The sequence below is a fragment of the Pituophis catenifer genome, unplaced genomic scaffold, assembly GCF_029215685.1.
Source record: "Pituophis catenifer annectens isolate HBS135680 unplaced genomic scaffold, rPitCat1.0.hap2 SCAF_2, whole genome shotgun sequence".
Lineage (NCBI taxonomy): Eukaryota > Metazoa > Chordata > Lepidosauria > Squamata > Colubridae > Pituophis > Pituophis catenifer.
In genome coordinates, this window is record NW_027256882.1 from 41,358,711 (window position 1) to 41,378,553 (window position 19,843).

Here is a 19,843-nt window from a genome sequence, read left to right on the forward strand (position 1 = left end):
CAAGCTCCAAGCTAATGTAAAAAGTTCAGCAAAATAAATGAATGTTAACAGCAGTTTAAAAAGGGCAAAGGACTCTGTTTAGATATAATTAGGGAAAAAAATTCATTTTACAATCCTTTAATTCCTTTATTTGGGGTGGAGTTGGGGGCAACGTTTACTGACCAGATGTCCTTCCTGATGCCTATGGGGAGTCCAAGCAGCTTATTTTCTCTTTGCTGCCTGAGAAACATCTGCCAGGAGTACCTAGGACTGAACTCTCAACCTTACGAGTAGGAGGTGAGCATCTTCACCTCTAGGCCATCCTAGATACTATTAGGAAATAGTATCTATTACAGAGGATAAGCGGACAAATAGCCTTGATTTTTCTAGACATGTCATACTCTCACATTTTCAGTGCTTTTAAAAGCAATTGCAGTCTGAGAAGATACATCCTAAGGGCTTGGGTGCACTTTTTCTCCAAGGTGTTTTTTATAAGAGCAGAGGGCCTCCAACAATAACTGCTACTACCTACCTACCCTGCTAAAGAGAAGTAACATCTGTTCCTGCTAAAAGAGAAGGTTGCTTTGATAGCAGATACTGTTCAGAGCTCCACTGCTTTTCTCACTTCTCCCCACACAAGCTGGGACCGATTAGACGAAACTGTTGATGTCACCCAGAAAACCAGAGAGCACCAAGGACCCCACAGTTCAAACTTGAGCTACAAATATTCGATTAGCAGATGAAATGTAGTTAACCTTGGGTAATCATAAAATTAGGATTGGTACTGGCCAAGTACCAGGATGATACAAAGTGGTAAGCTAGAATACGAAGTTGGCGGGGGTTGGGGGGGTTGGGAAATGCAGAAGGCAGCAGTAGCAAATCTTGTGTATTAAACAAGAAAATTCTTGTGACTAAAGGAATCAGGCTTGACTTGAAGGAGTCTATTGGTGGCTGGAGAGGATGCATAGATAATTTGGTATGGGATTTCCCTCCTTTCCCCATCTTTTTCTGTAGCTGCAATTGGATCCTGGCTACAATCGTGGGATGGGGTCCAATTGAACCGAGCAACCCTCACTGACCTGCAGTCAGGCCTGTAGAGTCCCTGCAAATGCCCAAGGACCCGCCAGTTCCTCCCATGCAGGCAGTTTCTCCAAGGAAAAGACCAGAACCAGAATGTTGGCTGCTTGCTCTGGTGCCATCCGATGCCCACCCCGATGCAGGGTTTTTTTTTTTTTTTAACATTGAGAAAAGCTCCTTAATAATAAGGGCCATTTAATGGTAGCACCCATTCCCTGGGAATAAGGAGGCCTCCCTTTCATTTCAAGCAGGGATTGGAGAGTCTTTTGAGCCAAATGATTAACTTCCGGGGGCTTCGGTTCAATGGCCAGAATGTCAGGATCCCCCTGACTCCAGAAGGATTCAATCCAAAGTACAAGGGGGAGCCTAAACCCACTGAATTTCTTTCCTGGGTGGGGGCAGTGCAAGGCTGAAATCAGCTCAGTAATCCTTCACATTGACTTCTCTGCTTCCCTTCTATTCTAGTTTTCTTTTTCATATATTTGCACATTTCCCACTACTACGCTCTTCACTCCCCCAACCCCCCCAGAAATCATTACAGCAGTGCCCATTTGTCTCCTAACGGCTTATTTGATCAAGATTCCATTATTTCTATTTTCTCATATAAAGCCATATTTTTTGTAGTCCACTTTACGGTCCATTTCTCCTCCCCCCCCCATTTAATCTTTTTGATATAAAATAATAGTCAAAAAATCTTTAACTACATCATCCTAATAAAAAGAATCCAAAAAACAGTTGCACTCGAGTGTGCAAATCTACCAATCCCTGACGAGTATGGGCAAGGGTAATGAAACTAGTAGCTCACTTCCATTACAAGAGCCAGATCCTGATTCTTCAAGAGGACACATGCTATCATGAAATTAAATTCCAAGGGGTGTTTTGTAAACTTGTGAACAAAACATTCCCTCTCAAAAGTTTGCTAAGGTAGCGCATCTTCCCAAAAGGCTACTTCAAGGGGCTCCCTGGGGTTATCTTGAATACATGGGAAGAGAAGTGTTGTGGTCCACTAGCAACCTGCGGAGCTGGAGTCGGAGTGAGGGAGGACCATGGGCCACTCCTGGAGTCTGGGGAAGGCCTGGATGAGGGCTCTGTGTCGGAGGCAGAGATGGGACCAGCAGAATCGGACAGCAGAGGTAGAGGAAGAGGAAGAGCCTGTTCCTAGTGCACGCATGCGCAGAGCTGCCAGAAGGCAAGAGCAGCTAAAGCAAAAGGGGCGACTCAGAAGTAAGGCCAGGAGATGATTGGCTCCTCCCATAAGGCTTAAAAGAGCAGCAAAGGGTCTTGGGAAAGGTTTTTCTATTGTTCTGACTTAGATGGAAGTTCAGAGCACATTTTATGACCAATTCATGCAAAACTCCACGTAATCCCAAGGGGTTCACATACTTTTTCTTGCAACTGTAGGTTTGAGACTAATTGTGTCTTGTAATGACTTAGTGAGCCTAGGTCACAACAAGAAGACTACACTGCACTGAAATTAGCAGTGAGCAAAAAAATATGCAGAAAGCCTTTGGAGCAACTGCTGAAAGAACATTGGAATAAATAACTACAATGCAGTGACAAAGGACCTATCAGTTTGGCCTTGTTCTTTTCACCTATGGAGTTCTCTGCACTTACATAAAACTGTGGAAGTGAGGTCCTCTTTCCACATAGGGGCAGGTGGGAGGATTTTCTATTACAGAAAACCTTCATGGTAAATGTATGTCCCAATCCTTTTTTATAAAGCATATAATGGTGATATGAATACTTTCTGATTAGATTTAGGATATGAGTTTTGAACTTAATTCACTGTCCAACATATCAAAATATTTGATGGCTTCATTAAAGAGATACGGATTTACTTGTGAGACAACCTAACACTGATCACATTTAACACCATAAACAATTGTGTGTATTTTGAGATTCATACATTCAACGAGTGGATCGGATTTACATGTAGACTAGAAATTTGGAGGAATTTCCTGACAGAACAATCAATCAATGGAGCAGAGAAATTTTCAAGAAAAGATTGGACAACCAATTGTCCAGGATGGAGTAAGGAGGTTGGACTAGAAGGCCTCCAAGGACCATTCTAGTCGATGTTTTGCTCGGTGCAATTGAAAAAATATTTGCCCTTGTCTGGGATTTGCCCGGTAGGTGAATGATCAAACCTGTTGCAGAGACTCAGCTCTACATCATAGGATTGTTAACAAGATTTACAGTATTCTACTCTAGACCTTAGGCTTGGTTTTAACTGAAACTATTGGATTATGAAGTCCTTCCAGAAGAACATTCTAAGAATTCTTCATATCATTAAAAAGCAACAACCCTGAACCGCTTCATTAAATAATTTCAAATAATCCTCTCATTTTCAGTATTCAAATAAACCACAACAGCAAAGCTTTTTAACATGTAATCATTTATTTATTTATCTCTCAACATTTTCCCAAAAAACTAGATTTCCTTTTAATATTTTTAGCAAAAAATAGTTCAGAAGCAGCTCTGTCAAGCCAAAAAGAATTTTTAGAAAACCACATATGATTGGAATAGGTAAAGCCTTCAGAAGTTCAAGACTCCACCGTGAAGGCTAAAACTAGTGAATGACTAAACTAAGTTATTTAAAGCAGATGGTGGGAAGGCAGAGAAAGAGAGGGTGAGTAAGACAGCAATAATGGGATCTTAGCATCTGATGGGATAGCACACACATCTACAATCATGACTGACATTCAACAGCTCAACAGCACTTGGTACTGTCATTGCTCCAAATGGCCAGCATATGACATTTTAGAAAAGATAAATGGCAGGAGAGATAGAAAAGAGCATTAAAGATTAAGAGACATTTCAAATGGAACATCACATGAAACCAGTGTAAAGAAGAACATGGGACAGAACTTGCATTTGTGTTTTCTTTTTAAATGTTATTAGTAAATTGCAAAAACAGGAAATCAGAATACAGGCATTGGAGCAATTGAAGAGGAATAATAGCATTAGGAATCCGTCAAAATATTTCCATATCGTTACTTTAAAATACAAAGCTATTGTGAGCGCTACAGGAATCCGGGCTCTGATGAAAGCAGCACAGACATTAACACTGGGGCTATTCATTTTCCAGATGTTACTGGACCACAATTCCTGTATCCTTCAACATAGGCTATGATTGCTGGGGCTTTTAGAAACTGTCGTTCAGTAACATATGGAGGGCCACATGTTCTTCATCCCAGCTTAAAGCATGGACTTTGATTCAACCCCAAGAACATATTGGAACAGTCAACTTGTCTGATCAGGGGAATTCAAAACAGAGAAAAGTTACCACACATAGGTCTATATTTTGTTTAAGTTGTCAAAGCCTGACTAGAAAGTTTTAGATATCCTTAGGAAAGTCAAAAACAAGTCTTGGATTGCTCAACCCAAGTCAAAAAGCCATGGGAGGTCCCACCAACCATTATAATTGCATGCTCAATAAGGTCTAATTTCTCTTCTGAAGGTCAGGGGCTCAACTATCTGAGAACAGTATAATCAGCTGGCATGTGAGCATACCCCAAAGGTATAAGGAAAGAGCAAGAGAAAGCACTTTTTTTTTTTTTTGCTAAAATGGATCTGAACCCATTTAAGATAAAGTCAGATCCATGACCTGGTCAAGCACCAGAGAAGTAGAACTGTGCAAAACTGAATTCACCGAAGGGAAGAATCCCTGTCAAAAGGAATCCAAAATAAGAGCTAGATAAGGAATCCACCAAAGTCCAAGGATGATGAGAAACTCTTATCAAGCATAATTAGGTGTGGGGATGGGATGAAGCAGAGGCCTCAAGGGATAAATTCAGCTATGCGTAACAGCTGCAATGGCATCAATTGCAGATTTTTATGCGGGTCCCCTTAGACAGAATGCGGAAAAAGGGGAAGATGCGCTCGCGAAATGAAGCATTAAAGGTGTGAATATGAGCCATATTTTCAGCATTGTAGAATCCTAGCTGGCCTCGTTCGTAGTCCAGGTAGACACAAAAGCGCCGTAATTTCTCAGCTGGACAGAGGGATGTCTGCTCCGTGGTAGTCAAAGCCTGGTACTTCTTACCATTGGTTCCTACACACCAGATCTCCCGTTTCTGGTGGGAACCACTGCTGGACTTCTCTTTTCGTCGGGCTGATTCGCGGGCTGCCCCTACAGCCCACCCTCGCCGGCCCCCCACCTCCACTTCCCAGTAGTGGCGACCATACGAAAAACCCTGCAAGGCCAACACACAGTAGTCGGAATCGAAGCGTTTTGGGTTATCCGGAAGATCCCGCCAACGTTCCCCAAGTCGGACGCTGTGACAGTCTGAGGAAAGTGTGAGCCGTGGATGAGCTGTTTCAGGGTCCAGAGTCAAATCCGCTGTAAGAGAAAAAAGACAAAAACAGTTTAAGTAGGGAGCAAAACTTTGGTCTGTGTAACAGTGTTATTCAAAGTTTGAAGATATGTGGATTTCAACTCCCAAAATTCCCCAGCCAGCATTTGCCAAGTTTGAGAAACACTCATCTATTTGAACTCCTGCAAAACCCTGGGGTAGAAGTCTATAAAAAGAAAAGGCTTTCACAGCATGAATTATATGAATTGCTATTTCTGCACAGTTTCTATTCCTCTTCTAATGACATTTTTACAATAAATAAATTCTTAGCTTCCATTGCACAATGGATGTATACATCTGTCAGGTCCCTTAGATCCCTATTGGGACACTGCCATTCTGGCAGGGAGGAGAGCCCTGGATGCTCCTTTACAAAACTCTTTCCTGTTTCTGGTCTACCTGTCACTTTGATGTACCTGCTTGTGAAAGGGAGGAGGCGGGATTGGCCTGGGGCCATTTGCTTTGTCTCAGCTCCGAAAGAATGGGCAAAGCAGGCACCTGAGAACAGCTTATAACCTTCTCAGCTTGAGCTGTTCTCACAACTTCGCACCTGTAGATTGGCTCATCTCAGACTGGACATAGGTTTATTAATTTATTATTATTATTTATTAATTCAATTTATTAATTCAATTTGTATGCTGCCCCTCTCCGAAGACTCAGGGCGGCTCACAATGCATTTAAAATCATTATAAAAAACATTTAAAAATTAAAAACATTAAAAACATTAAACTCATCCACACCATTCATGGCCGGATCTCGCTGGATCGCAAGAGCGAGATCAACGGCCCCAGGCCTGCCGGAAAAACCAGGTCTTCACCGTTTTTCAGAAGGCCAATAGGGTGGGAATGGTCCAGTTAAACATTGCAGAAAACCCCTCCCTAATGGTTTTAAGCGGGAACTTCAGATCCTGCCTTGCTTTACTTGCTATCACTTTCTCTCAATAAGTTTCCTTTTGAAATAATGCCTGCTTCAAGAGTTCTTGTGATGGCTCAGGGCCTGGCACAGAGATAACACAAACAGCTGGCAGTTCAAACAACCTCTTTATTGCTCCAAAAGCTCCCCAAATGCTCCCATGTTTCTAGGAAGTCGATAGTCAGAGGGAAGAAGTCGTCCACGCCATCATCCCCCACTTACAACAAGCAGCGCAAGTCACCATTAAGGGCCAAGCCAGACGCCAACCCGATCCCATGCAAGACAAACTGACAGCTGCACTGAAATCAGCGCTCCCAGCCGACCAATGGCTTACAGACAACAAAGATGTTTTAACCATGAGAGATGGACTAGCTTGGAAAGGGTCTAAACTATATGTTCCTACCAACTTGAGGCTGGAAGTCTTACAGCGCAGCCATGACTCACGACTGGCAGGCCATTTCGGCTTCTTGAAAACTCTGCACCTGCCCAAAAGACAGTTTTGGTGGCCAATGATAAAGGCTGACTTAGAGGACTGCGTAAAACGCTGTGCCACTTGCGCAACCATGAAGATGAGACCAGGGAAACCTCCTGGACTCCTACAACAAGTGGCTAACCCCAGCTGGCCCTGGGAAGAAATCACAATGGACTTTATAGTGGAGCTCCCAGAGAGTGGAGGGAATACAGTCATTTGGACGGTAATCAACTTGTTTTCCAAGCAAGCCCACTTTATTGCTTGCTCGGGATTACCCTCAGCAAGAAACTGGCAAAAATGTCTATCAAGCAGATTTACCAGCTGCACGGGGTGCCCCACCGGATAATCTCAGAGCAAGGCGTCCAATTTACCACTAAGTTCTGGAGTGAGTTCCTGAAATCGGTCGGGTCTACTCAGGGACTTAGCTTGGCTTTCTGAGTACAAATGGAGCTGTGGAACGAGCGAACGCAATGGTGGAGCAATATATAAGATGTTATGTGGATTACCAGCAAAAGAACTGGGCAGACCTGCTGCTGTTCGCAGAAGTGGCTTACAACAACGCAGTACATGCCCGAGCTGCCCAGAGAACCACCTTCCTCCATGACTCTAGCTAAATGGAGTCGCTAAAGAAGGGATGGGAAGACACCAAAAAAGTGCTGAGGGAAGCCACTGAGGCGTATAAAAAACAAACGGACAAACACTGATCTCTCCAGTCCCCCTTCTGTGTGGGAGATCGAGTTTACCTATCAACTAAATACATAAAATTGAAGTTGCCCAATAAAAAGCTGGGACCTAAGTTTCTAGGACCTTTTCCAATAGTGAAAGTAATTAACCCAGTGACAGTTCAGCTTAACCTCCCATGCATACTAGGGAAAGTGCATCCTGTCTTTCACTGCAGTTTGCTAAAGCCAGCAGTCGGTTCAAGGTTGAGGCCACAGACCCGACCGGCGCCCAAGCCTACAGTGGTGCAAGGGGAAACCCATTATGAGGTTAAGAAAATCCTAGACTCTAGATTGTATAGAGGTCAGGTACAGTATTTAGTTCATTGGAAAGGGTACCCTTTGTTTGAGGCTACTTGGGTTAAAAGCTGGGATGTAAAGACCGACAGATTAGTGAAGCAATTCCATGACAAATTCCCTGATAAGCCAAAGGGTCCTCTGGGGGTGGGGGGGAATAGAGAGAGGTGGTTAGGAACTATTGAATTAACCCATGTTCCTCATTGCAGGACACGATCATTGGTTGGGGGGCGGGGGCAGCCTGTCAGCCCTGGAGGCCTTCTTTTTCTTTGGATCTTCAGGGCTATCACAATTAGTGCTGTGGGAAACTGGGAAGGAGGATTGCATGGAGTTGTAGAGATATCTAGCCATAATAACATTCTTTTCTCTGGGAGTCAAGGACGTTCAGCCTGCACCTGGAGTGGCGTGACTGAGAGGCATCTCCAGTTGGGATGATGCATTGATTGGATCATGTGATGGACATGTGGGTGCAGGGGAAGGGACTTTCTTTTGGGTGGGGAAAACCTGGAAACTTTCAGATTCGGGTTTTCCCAGATGTGCCAATATGACATCTCTAATAAAATGGAACTTTGAGGAACTTCAAGCCTCAGAGTCATCTTTTGTTGGGGGTGTTATTTGGAACCCTGACAGCTAAGCTAAGCTGTCTCAGGAATTCTGGGAGTTGAAGTCCACAGGTTGTAAAAGAGCCACAATTGCCCACCCCTGGCCTAGAACACCAACAAGGAATGCAAGGATTCTTGGCAAGTTCAAATGTTGGCATACAACAATTCAGGAACTCAGCGTTTGTTCCCGACAAATGCCTCTCCCCACGGCATCTCCTTAAGTCTCATTCCCCACGTGTGCCTGGTGAAGCTGGGTGGGGCACTCTCCTCGCGCATGGCCTGCTCCATCTGCACTGATCATGCCTTCTCTGCACTCTCTGAGCCCTTGCATCAGGAGAGGGTGGTTCTTACTCCCCATCTTGAGCTCTGCCTCTCCTCCCTGCCTGCAGGCCTAACTAATTCCGAACAGCCTTGCCTGGACTGACTCTGCCCTTCCCCAGTTTCTTCCAAGGCCAACGGAGCTGCCCTCTCATTTGCTGTCAGTTTTTGTTCCAGCTCATCTTCTGCTGCAGATTCAGACTCCAACGAGGGCGTGATAGTTCTGCTTTCTTGAAGAGAGAGGAGAGGCAAGTCCTTACAACATGGTTAGGATCAAATGTATTTTTCTCTGCATGTCTAACTGCAGGAGAAAATCAGCTCAGTTACCTCCTTACCTTGAGGTGCTTTGCTAAAGACCTTCTCCATCTTCCTCATTAAAACATCTATAAGGAAGTAGTTCCGGTATTTCTTTCCTGTGTCCACTGGCACCATTTCTGGATCTTGGAATGTGATGTTCTCACACCTGACAAAGGGACCATATAGAGAGCAAACATGTAAGACGAGATAAATGGCAACCAGCAAGAAAAGCATTGCGTAAGAACAGAAAATGCAACATACTAGGTGAGACCTGATAAGTCTATTCCTAGGGTAACTCTGCTGCTACAGTAGTACTTCTCTATTTAGAACAGAATAAAATAACAGAGTTGGAAGGGACTTTGGAGGTCTTCTAGTCCAACCCCCTGCCCAGACAGGAAACCTTACACCACTTCAGACAAATGGTTATCCAACATCTTCTTAAAAATTTCCAGTGTTGGAGCATTCACAACTTCTGCAGGCAAGTTGTTCCACTTATTAATTGTTCTAACTGTCAGGAAATTTCTCCTTAGTTCTAAGTTGCTTCTCTCCTTGATTAGTTTCTACCCATTGCTTCTTGTTCTACCCTCAGGTGCTTTGGAGAACAGTTTGACTCCCTCTTCTTTGTGTAAGTTCTCCATATTATTTTCACACAGAAATGGACAAGAAGCAAGCAGATTAATTCATTAAAATGGTAGGAGAATAATAAAAAAAAAACATGGGGAAGATTTGTTGGCCCTCATCAAATCTATTTGCAGTATTGCATTCAAACTCTGCCCAACGCTTTAAGTTCAATCTTGACAGGACTTAAGCCTTCCATCCTGCTGAGGTCAGTAAAATGAAGACACAGATTGTTGGGGGCAATATGCTGACATTGTAAACCCTCCAGAGTGCTGTAAAGAATTATGAAGTAGTAGATAAGTCTTAAGTTCCTTTGCTATTGCTATTGCAACAGGATGAAGCCATTCTGGGCACATGCATATGAAGATTTTTCACTGGACCTACTTATTCTGTTCCCAATAAGAGTCAGAAAGGACTGTGATCAGTTGATTAGCAGGCTACTGTCAGGTGTATCACATTAACAAACCACATTAACAAACCAGCCACAAATACCACCCTTGACCACAATAGAGAGCAGTACCGAAACACTGCAATTCCCCTGGATCCTAGATTAGCTAGGCATTTTCTGGATGGTCCTTACTTACAGAAAAGATATAAGTGAGCAGGTTTCCAGTAAATATTCTAACAAAATCTTTGGAAAGCCACAGTTTTAGCTTCTTAAATTAACTTTGCTAATGATGTTTTAATGTAGTCTAATAGATACAGCAGCTAGACTCAGTAAAATAATTATAGCTGCATGTTATCAGTTACACAATCTTTTGAGCTGAAACTATTAAGATACTGCCACATATACTTTTCTCTCATGACCAAGCATAAATAAATGGATCTAGGTTTCCCAGGCAAACTGCCATACATGCATTAAGCAACCTCAGTGCTATTTAACTTCAAACAAGTTGATCTATCCCAAGTTTCCATACCATTTTTTTGAGGTGTGTGTCTTTCTGTTGATGGGAAATTAGTACAAATCCCTCAACTAATACTAACTCAAACCAAGTGACAAGACAATATGATGAGATTTCCAGATATTCTGTATTCAACCTGTCATTTGCAGAATTGGCTCAAAGGTATTTGTGAAAAGCCCTTAAATTCTAAAGAGACTTTCAGATACAACCTGGCTAACAGTGAAGCACAAATTTCAGGAATGTAAACCAGAAATAACCAAAAGAAATTCAACCAACCTGACTAAAGTGCCTTTGAAATCCTAGGGAAAAAGAAGAAAAGAGGTTAGGATGCTCTACACCAAATGTTATAAAACAGCACAAATAGATTGAAAGAAGACAACCAATTTTCTGTACAATTTCCTGTGGGCTTTTTCTGGAAAGGGTTTTCTTGGTTTTTTGGATGTGTGTGTATGATTTCTTGGGGTTCCAAATCTTGTGTTTGTTGTCAAAAAGCTTTCCTTGAATAAATACTACTTTTCAGCCTTCCTGGCTTGAATGTGACTGATGCTACCCAGATCCTTGACGCTGTATGGCTGTATGGCTAGATATATTGCATATCAGGATGATTCACTTTAAACAGGTGATTGCCTTCTTAGTATGAAACTGCTGTAGCTCATGTAGCTCTTTGGGCCCTTTGCTGTGGCTCCCTGTCAGGTGATCCCACCACTAGCTGGCCCCGTCCCTCGCCCTCCCCTCTCCGTCACTCCTTGCCTGGTCTGAGAAGGGCAACGGGGGATGGAGAAGCGGCCAGGGCAGAGATACAGAGATACAGAGAGAGTGGGAGGGAGGGAGGGAGGGAGGGAGGGAGGGAGGGAGGGAGGGAGGGAGGGGAGAGAGATATGTCAAAAGAGTTTTGTGGTTCCCGGTGTTTTTTAACAACTGGTTCTCTGCCCTAATGACCGGCTGGATAGACATGACTGGGGGGGATGTCATGTGACTGGTGGAAGTGTGTGACATCGAATTGGCCATGCCCACCCAGGTTTTGTGGCTCCCGGTGTTTTCTTTTCTGTGGGAAACGGGTCCAAATGGCTCTTTGAGTACTTAAGGTTGCAGACCCCCATCCTAAATCAAATTCTGGGTGGCTTATAATCAAACATAAAACAACATGTACATAATGGAAATAAAAAAGAATAAAACCAACCATCAAAAAATAGAAAAAACATGCTACTGCCATACTTCCCTGAGGTAATCCACACGTTATCTTCCACTTTAACCTCACACTATCCCAACACTTGGGAAAAAGCCATGTCTTAAGTGCTCTCCTTATACTATATCCTGATTTTATAAACTGTGAATTTGGCGATTTTTTTTTAAAAAATAAAATCTTTATATGTCATCCAGCATGTCTTTGGTGAGAGGATTAAGTATAAATTATTTAAATAAATACCTCCTACAAACTGTAATCTAGAAGTTCTCTTTCCACCTTTCCTAAGCTTAACAGACACCTAACTTAGTGCTTCTCATGGTGCTCAGAAGCAGTAGACTGTTGACATAATCAGCATTCCTGCCCTCCCCTGGGAAACTGGCCTGCACACTTTGAGCATCGTTTATGAACTTCTTATAAGACTTATAGGTATTAATCAATAAATCATGGGGACCCAGCCAGCCAGTCTTTCTTTCTTTCTCTCTATGGCTGCTCATCTCAAATTTGGTAGCTGACAATATGAAAAGAAAGAATAAGAAACAAAAAGAACAGAAAAACACCCAGAAGCAGCAGACAGGATAAAAAGAAATTCAAATCATAAATCAACATAACAAATGCATAGGCTCGGTTACACCTCTGGACCCCCCATTTCTTTAAGGCCTTATGGAAGGCTGAGAGGATCCCCGAAAATCTTTATGGCTCTCAGCCCTCTTCTGTCACCAGAACTGCTCCAGCTTTGGAAAAGACTTACCTGCTCTATGAATTAGCATGGAAATGATTTTTTGTTATCTCCCACATTTAATAGCTCTTGCCTCCTAACCAACCTGTTTTGATTCAAACACAGATCTAAAAAAAAAAAAGCCATTTCTACATGTGTGTAATACCATCCAAATCATACAAACTAATGTGTGGGGCATCTAATTCAATGCAATGATCCGAACAGATTTCCGAGTTCCAGTTCTGTCCAGTTGAACAGAATATTAGTCAAATCCCCTTCCAAAGTGAATATCTGAATATCTACAAACCCCAAATATATTATTCATTTGGGACTCCAGTTTTCAAACATATAATGTATCACATGTACTAAATTCAACACATTTGCAACTTGAGAAACAATCATTGTAGGAAATTGTCCTACACAACTGAAAAAAATTCCTTAAAATCCACAGGCATTTTAGTATTCATGTTATAGACCATTTCCTACTAAACAGTTGAGTGTTCAAATACAGTAAGAGATGTTGATAAGATGCCCAGACATGCTCCTGAAATAAAGATGGGAAATACCGAGAGGTCGGACTTTTTGTAAAGGCTATTTAATTATGCCATATTTTGGGCCCTTTCGTTAGGCTAGAAATAATGGAAGTGGGACATTTTTGGAAAACAAATTACTCTCGCTACTACCCTTAACTATCTCTGAAAAGCAGTCGGAAATCAGGCTGCCAAAATTCAGCTGCCAAATGTCAATAATGCAATCTGAGGGTTCTAAATTCAAAATCTACTCTCTGAGTCTCTCAAGGCTAAATGTCAACATTGCTGTTCTTTAGGCATGTCTTTTAGATCATTGCTATGCTCGTATTCTACCATCAGGATTGTTAAAATCATGCTTGATTTAGATAACCAGCCAGATAGGTTTTAAAGCAATGTATATTCCACAGGGTAAATTCTTATTTTTAACAGATCAAGCAATCAGAGGGCTTATATCTTTGTGTTTGTTCTTAATTATTATAATTATATATAACAAGCAGGTGTGCTTGGGACCAGTCACAAAAAGGAATCCGGGCAACTGGGGAAAGAGATTTTACCTTGAGCAGCTGCAGACCATCTTGCTTGCTCTTGTCTTCTGCTTCTGCAATAAGACGGCTTAGGGCAGCACCTTGCTCCTCCAGGTGACAGATGTTGCTACTCTGGCTGGCCAGTAGTATCTCATAGCGATCTTCCAACTGGTGAAGCAGCATAGCTTGCTCTCCAACCAGGAACTGATGCAGCCGCTCAAAGTCTGACTCAAACTCTTTCATATCAAGTTTCATCTTGTTCTGAGGCAGATGAAGAAAGGAACAAGAAGGCAATACTGAGAGGGTACACAGCCAAGATTTGGGACTGTGCCACTTTATGGCACAGAACATTAAATCTATGTCAGCTTCTTTAGCAGGCAGCAGGACCAGACAATCCTGCCTGGTTTTATAAACAACAGCAATCATACCAATCTATACAACTGGCAAACGCGTATCTGTACCCATCTGTGGTGGAAAGACAGAAAATCTTTTCCCACTTTTAAACTCATGCTTGAGGCAAAATCACAAGAAATAATTCAACCCTCATTGAATTCATTAAAATCCTTTCTCCATAAATGTTGTATGAATGTTTTAAATCAATAAAACAATCCCAATCATTATACAGTTTACAAGAAAAGAAATAAAAATGACTCTGCAGAGAGCTCTGCTGATTTCAACTATTTTAAGCATTGTCCTAGGCAGAACCTGAAATTCTACTTAACGTCATCTCTGTTTAGACCAAGAAGAATACTAAAGAAATTAGAAGACGAGACCAATTCTAATACTGATTGACCCATATATCCTCAGACTGAGAGGTAATATCAGCAGATCCTCTGAGATATATTTAGAAGAATGGGATTGCACAATTCTCATGACTGGCAGATAAAGCCATCTATATACTTTATAGTTAAAACCAGGCCTCTAAAATTCAGATAGAATCCTGGGTATGTCAGTTAGGAATCTGAGATTTCTACTTCTCTAAATCCTTGACTTCAGGATAATCCCAAAAGAATCATTTTCTTAATGCAAAGACAACCATCCGTTCTTAAGACCAAGACATTTTCCTCTTCACCAAACTTCATTAATAAAAATATACACTAAGAATAAGGTGATCCTTCAAACAAGAGACTGACTGGAAATGTAAGAGAATTAAGGGAATATTGAAGTTACCTTGATATCTGTTATCTTCTCCTCTTCACTTGATTTCTGCTTCAGAACTGACTCCAGTTTCTTTTTCAATGGATCCAAGTGGCCCTGGAGTTTAGCCTTAAAAAAAACCAGAATAACTAGAATGGCACAACTTAATTGTATTTATGTTCTACATTCATAAAAACAGCAGCTGGCAGAAACTTTTTTGAAGTTCAGATCCAATGTTCAGAGAAATAAGTATTAAATCCTCATGTCCTGGTAACATAGTTCCCACACTGTATTTGGATACCTCCGATGCAAACAGATTTCCTATTTTTACAATACAGCTTCTACAAAATCCCATCTCTCTCTTAAATGACCTAAATTTGTAGCTTCTACAGTTAAAGGGGAAAATGAACTATATACTGTTTTTGACAGAAAATTACAGGGCAGCTAAATAAGAGAATTTTCAAAAGAGTATCTGTTATTGATCTATTTATATTTACGTATTTGCATAAACATATCACCCAGGGGTTTTTCTATAGGCAAAGCAGGGACTCTATATTTATACTAGAACACCACTAATGTTTGTCAAAGCCTGGCAAAATTTATAATACTATAAACGCTTTTATAACACAGAAGGCTCCAATTTAACAAGATTACACACTAGCATTTACACCATCTGGTTGCATTCCATACCTTATATTCTTGCACAACTTCCTCTAGTGGCATAACACTGTGGTGTTTATGGCTTCGTGACTCTCTGCACACTACACAGATGGGCTCTTCATCTGCCTCACAAAAGAGCTTAAGTGGCTCCTGATGTTTCTCACATAGGGCTCTTGGAGCATGGCTTGCAGCTAAAGTAGATGGCGCCTGGGAGGAATCCCCTGCTGCTGCCATCTCCACCACATCAGCTGACGTAATGGCAGGCTTCAGCGGTTGTGGATGCATCTGTCGGATGATCTGCACCATATTGGCCAGCTGAAGATTGGGTCGGAAATTGCGGTGAGGAAAAGTTTTGCGGCACTGAGGGCAAGTGAAAGACTGCCGTTGCGGAGTAGGTGGAGTTGCCGGCACTGTATATTCCGCCTCTTCTTCTGGCTCTTCATCCATCACTTCCTCATCCTCATCGTAATTATCAAAAAACAAATCATTCTCCATAGCATCCCAGATATCCTGGTCCCAGTACTCTCTGTCATCATCGTCCCAGGCATCGTCATCTTCATCATCGTACTCCTCCTCCCTGGATGCATCATCATCCTCATCCTCATCCTCTTCCTCGTCGCCCATATCATCGCCTAAATAATCATTGTCCTCCAGGTCGTTGTCGTCGTAATCCCCGTCTTCCTCGGGCCCCAGGTCATCGATCCCCCCCGCATCATCCGCCTCCCCCTCCGAGCCAGAGGCTGCCACTTCGTCGCCTTCTTCGTCGTCACCCGAACCCCAAAGCTGAGTGATGCACACGCGGCAAAAGTTGTGGCCGCATCCAATGGACACCGGGTCTATGAAGTAATCCAGGCAGATGGCACAGACGGCTTCCTCGTGGAGGGTCGCCACAGGGTTCGGAGGGCCGCCGGAGCCCCCCGCAGCTACTACTGCTGCTGCCATGAGGCCTCCACGCCCCGAACGACTAGAAGAAACGCCGACAGGCCGAGTGTGTCCCTCGGCCCTACCAGGGCTTCCAGTCCCCCTTCCCTGCTTGCTAGCCGCCCGCAAGTTCCCTCCGCAAAGATACTCGGGAGGAGGCGACGGCACACCCGCTCGCTTCTCTTCGGCCCCCGCAGCCTGCTCGGCCAAGCCCGGGATATGCCGGTCCTGCGAGGCCCCCCTCCCTGCTCCCCAAGAGCTCGCGCCCTCCTCTTCCTCGCTCTCCCTCAAGAGTCACAACCGCCGGAGACAGTCTGACAGTCCTTCCGCCCGTCCCCCCACCGACCGAACTCAATCAAAACTATCACCTTCCTCCCTCCCCCCCCACTCACGCCGGAAGTGAAAGGGAAAGCCCGAGAGGGCGTTCTAGGCCGGCTCCTCTCTATGGTACGGCACCCTCCCTCCCTCCCTCCCTCTCTCTCTCTCTCTCTCTCTCCCCCCCCCCCGCCCCCTTCGCTGGTGTCCCTAAGGAATGCGCCGGATTGAGTTTCGCGCCCGGAGATCTGCCTGCCGCCCCCGTTGGGCTTCCGCGGCCCGCAGCCACGGGCGGAAGGCCAAGGACGCGGCGCTTTAAACGAGCCCAATGGAAGAAGAAGAAGAAGCCCATAAGGGTTTTGACAACCCCGAGGTTTCCATGTCGGACGTCGCTATGGTCACACTCACGCCGGAAGATCCGGCTTTACAAGGTTTCCGACAAAAGGCACCGGAAGTCTGGGTGCGCTCTGTACTATCATTATTATAGTCTCTATAATAGTCTCTAGTCTTTATATTATAGTCTCTAGTCTCTATGATTGCGGAGGGTTCCACTTTCGAGAGCGCTGAACAACGGGAGCGCTGTTATTTTCGAAAAACCCCCCCAAAAACAGGGGTCTCCGACCTTGGCAACTTTAAGACTTGTGGACTTCAACTCCCAGAGTTCCTCAGCTAGCAAAGCTGAGGAATTCTGGGACAGCAAAGCTGGCTGAGGAATTCTGGGAGTTGAAGTCCACAAGTCTAAAAGTTGCCAAGGTTGGAGACCCCTGTCCTAAAAAGTTCTTCCAATTGCTCATAGTTATTGCATACTACGCTTTTGCTCCATTCCTTCTTCTTTTTCCTCCTCCTCCTCCTCTCCGCCTTTTTCTTCGGCCTCCTCCCCTCCTTTCCTCCCCCTCTTCTTCCTCCTCTTTCCAGTGGTAAATTTCCGAATAAAGTTTTATCTTTGGATTACAGATTTATGTTTGACTTTTAAAGACAACTTCTTGTATAAACATTTTTTTATGTATTATACTTGGTTTTCCCTAATCCTAGAACAACTCATTTAGCAGATAAAGGCAATTACGTCTCCTTAAAGTTGTAGCATGTGACAACAAAGCAAAAAACGGAAGATGAGCAAGAAAACGTGGAAGAGAGAAATCTAGGTGGCAAAATCTTTCTCTTTTTAAAATTTCATCTCCCTTCACCATTTTTTGAACAAGGCACATATATTAAGGCAGATGGGTTGACTATGTCCTACAAAGTTAATGTTGATTCTTAACAATCACATCAATAGGTGTTCATATGGAGGCAGATCTTGATACAGATACAGATTAACAGAATTGGAAGGGACCTTATAGGTCATCTAGTCCAAACCCCCCCCCCCAAAAGCAGGAGACCCTACACCATTTCTGACAAAATGGCAGTCCAATCATTTCTTGAAAGTCTCAAGTGATGAAGCTCCCACAACTTCCAAAGGCAAGCTCTTCCATTGGCTGATTGTTCTCACTGTCAGAAAGTTCCTCCTTCTTTCTAGGTTGAATCTCTCCTTGGTCAGTTGCCATCCATTATTCCTTGTCTGGCCTTCAGGTGCTTTGGAAAACAGCTTGGCCCCTTCCTCTCTGTGGCAGCCCCTCAAGTATTGGAAGATAGCTATCATGTCTCCCCTGGTCCTTCTCTTCACTAAGTAGTAGTATATTATATTATCTGACCATTATTATGAATAAAAATGGAAATAAAGCATATTATATTTTAATGATATGTACAACAATCTTGGCATGCTGCCTTTCAACGTTGTTTCAGGTTGAAGGAACAAAATTGTCACATTCCAAATACTAATTACATAGTATGAATATCTCTGGATGTTGTTGCAAGGGGTATTGAGAATATGGAAGTGAGGTAGTGTAGTGTCGTCTTGATGTATGATTATCATGACATGCCTGTTTTACTGCAAGCTTGTATTGCAACAGGAATTGTAAAGTTTTAGGCTTGAATGGCATATAAGCCCTTCTAGACAAATATAGATGGACAGGTAGTCCTCTACTTGTGACCACAATTGAGCCCAAAATTTCACTGTTGCTAACAGGCATTTGTTAAGTGAGTTTTGCCCCATTTTATGACCTTTCTTGCCACCATTTTTAAGTGAATCATTGTAGTTGTTAATAATATGGTTGTTAAATGAATCTGGCTTCCACATTGAGTTTATTGGTCAGAAGATTGCAAAAGGGGATCACATGACCCTGGTGTCAGCATTCAAATGCTGCCATAAAGAGACGGAGAAGAGGCTTGACTTTTAACCTATTTATTTGCTCTGTAGATAATGTCTCCGAGGAGATAGGATGGGAGGGGGACATTCCTGGGGTTGGAGGCTGGAGCTGGGAAGAGTGACTTGGAAGATGGCCAATAAGAAGATGAGAATTGGGGAACGGAAAGGGAAGGTTTTGGGGGTCAAAGGCTTAGTATCGGCTGCACAGAGTTGGTATCAGATTGTTATTCTCAATAAATGGAATATTTCAGCAAAGATTAATTGTCTGGGAGTGCAATTTATTTGAGATGACATTGAAACCTGACACCTGGGATATTGCAACCGTCATTAATATGAACCAGTTGCCAATCATCTGAATTTTGATCATGTGACAGGATGCTGCAACAGTATCGTAGTAAGTGTGAAAAACAGCCATAAGTCATTTTTTTTCAGTTCTGTTGTAACTTTGAATGATCACTAAACAAATTGTATGTCAAGGACTATTTGTATGTGCTTTGAAAATTTAACATATTTTTTGGCACTTTCAGGAGGAAAAAAGGCATTTTAATTTTATTATTAATTAATTATTCCCCCTCCCTTATGTATCGTAAGCCCAGTGGATCCGGTCAATTTATGAAAAACTCTTTATAAATCACTGTTCTACTAATGCTGCCTATTTTAACCTATTTTTTCATGTAGGAAGAAATATCCTTCTGGGTTCGGCTCCAAGTGGGGAAAAAGACACTGGAAACATGGAGACTGCTTGAAAAGATGGTTTAATGGTGGACAGGATCACATGGCTTGAGTTCCTGAACAGAAAAGGGACGAGATACAGCGAGTCCCCGGGTTTTATGCTTTCTCTGACTTTGAACTTCCTGGGGCCCCGAAAGAGTATCCTGATTGGTTGTCAGACTCCCAGGGGGTTGGGGTCCTTGCTGGCTGATGTAATCTTCCCATGTGCCATGTGGTGAGTTTCTGTCCTAGATGAGTCCCATTGTGTTAGTCTCTGTTGCTATTGTGTTGCAGATGGGTCCTATTGTCAAAGATTGAGTTTCTGCCTCTGGTCCATTAACAAAGGGGGGGAGGCAG

General features: G+C 43.0%; 1 protein-coding gene across 1 annotated transcript; it reads right to left on the bottom strand.

Moving 5' to 3' along the window:
* Positions 1–3,924: 3,924 nt before the first annotated feature.
* On the bottom strand, positions 3,925–16,557 carry TRIM41 (tripartite motif containing 41). The gene is made up of 6 exons (XM_070936698.1): positions 15,328–16,557; positions 14,671–14,766; positions 13,531–13,761; positions 10,822–10,844; positions 9,064–9,191; positions 3,925–5,398 (listed from the first exon to the last, which is right to left on the bottom strand). Exons 1-6 carry the CDS (start codon positions 16,237–16,239, stop codon positions 4,878–4,880), a joined length of 1,911 nt encoding a protein of 636 aa, XP_070792799.1. The 5' UTR covers positions 16,240–16,557; the 3' UTR covers positions 3,925–4,877.
* Positions 16,558–19,843: the final 3,286 nt, after the last annotated feature.

What these genes read in the sequence shown, in the direction of transcription:
- TRIM41 (XM_070936698.1), bottom strand. Translation starts at nt 16,239, where the DNA reads ATGGCAGCAGCAGTAGTAGCTGCGGGGGGCTCCGGCGGCCCTCCGAAC. An exon ending in AGAAGATAACAGATATCAAG is followed by an intron (nt 13,762 to 14,670) that starts GTAACTTCAATA and finishes CATCTGCCTCAG; the next exon opens with AACAAGATGAAACTTGATAT. An exon ending in ATGGTCTGCAGCTGCTCAAG is followed by an intron (nt 10,845 to 13,530) that starts GTAAAATCTCTT and finishes CTTTTTCCCTAG; the next exon opens with GATTTCAAAGGCACTTTAGT.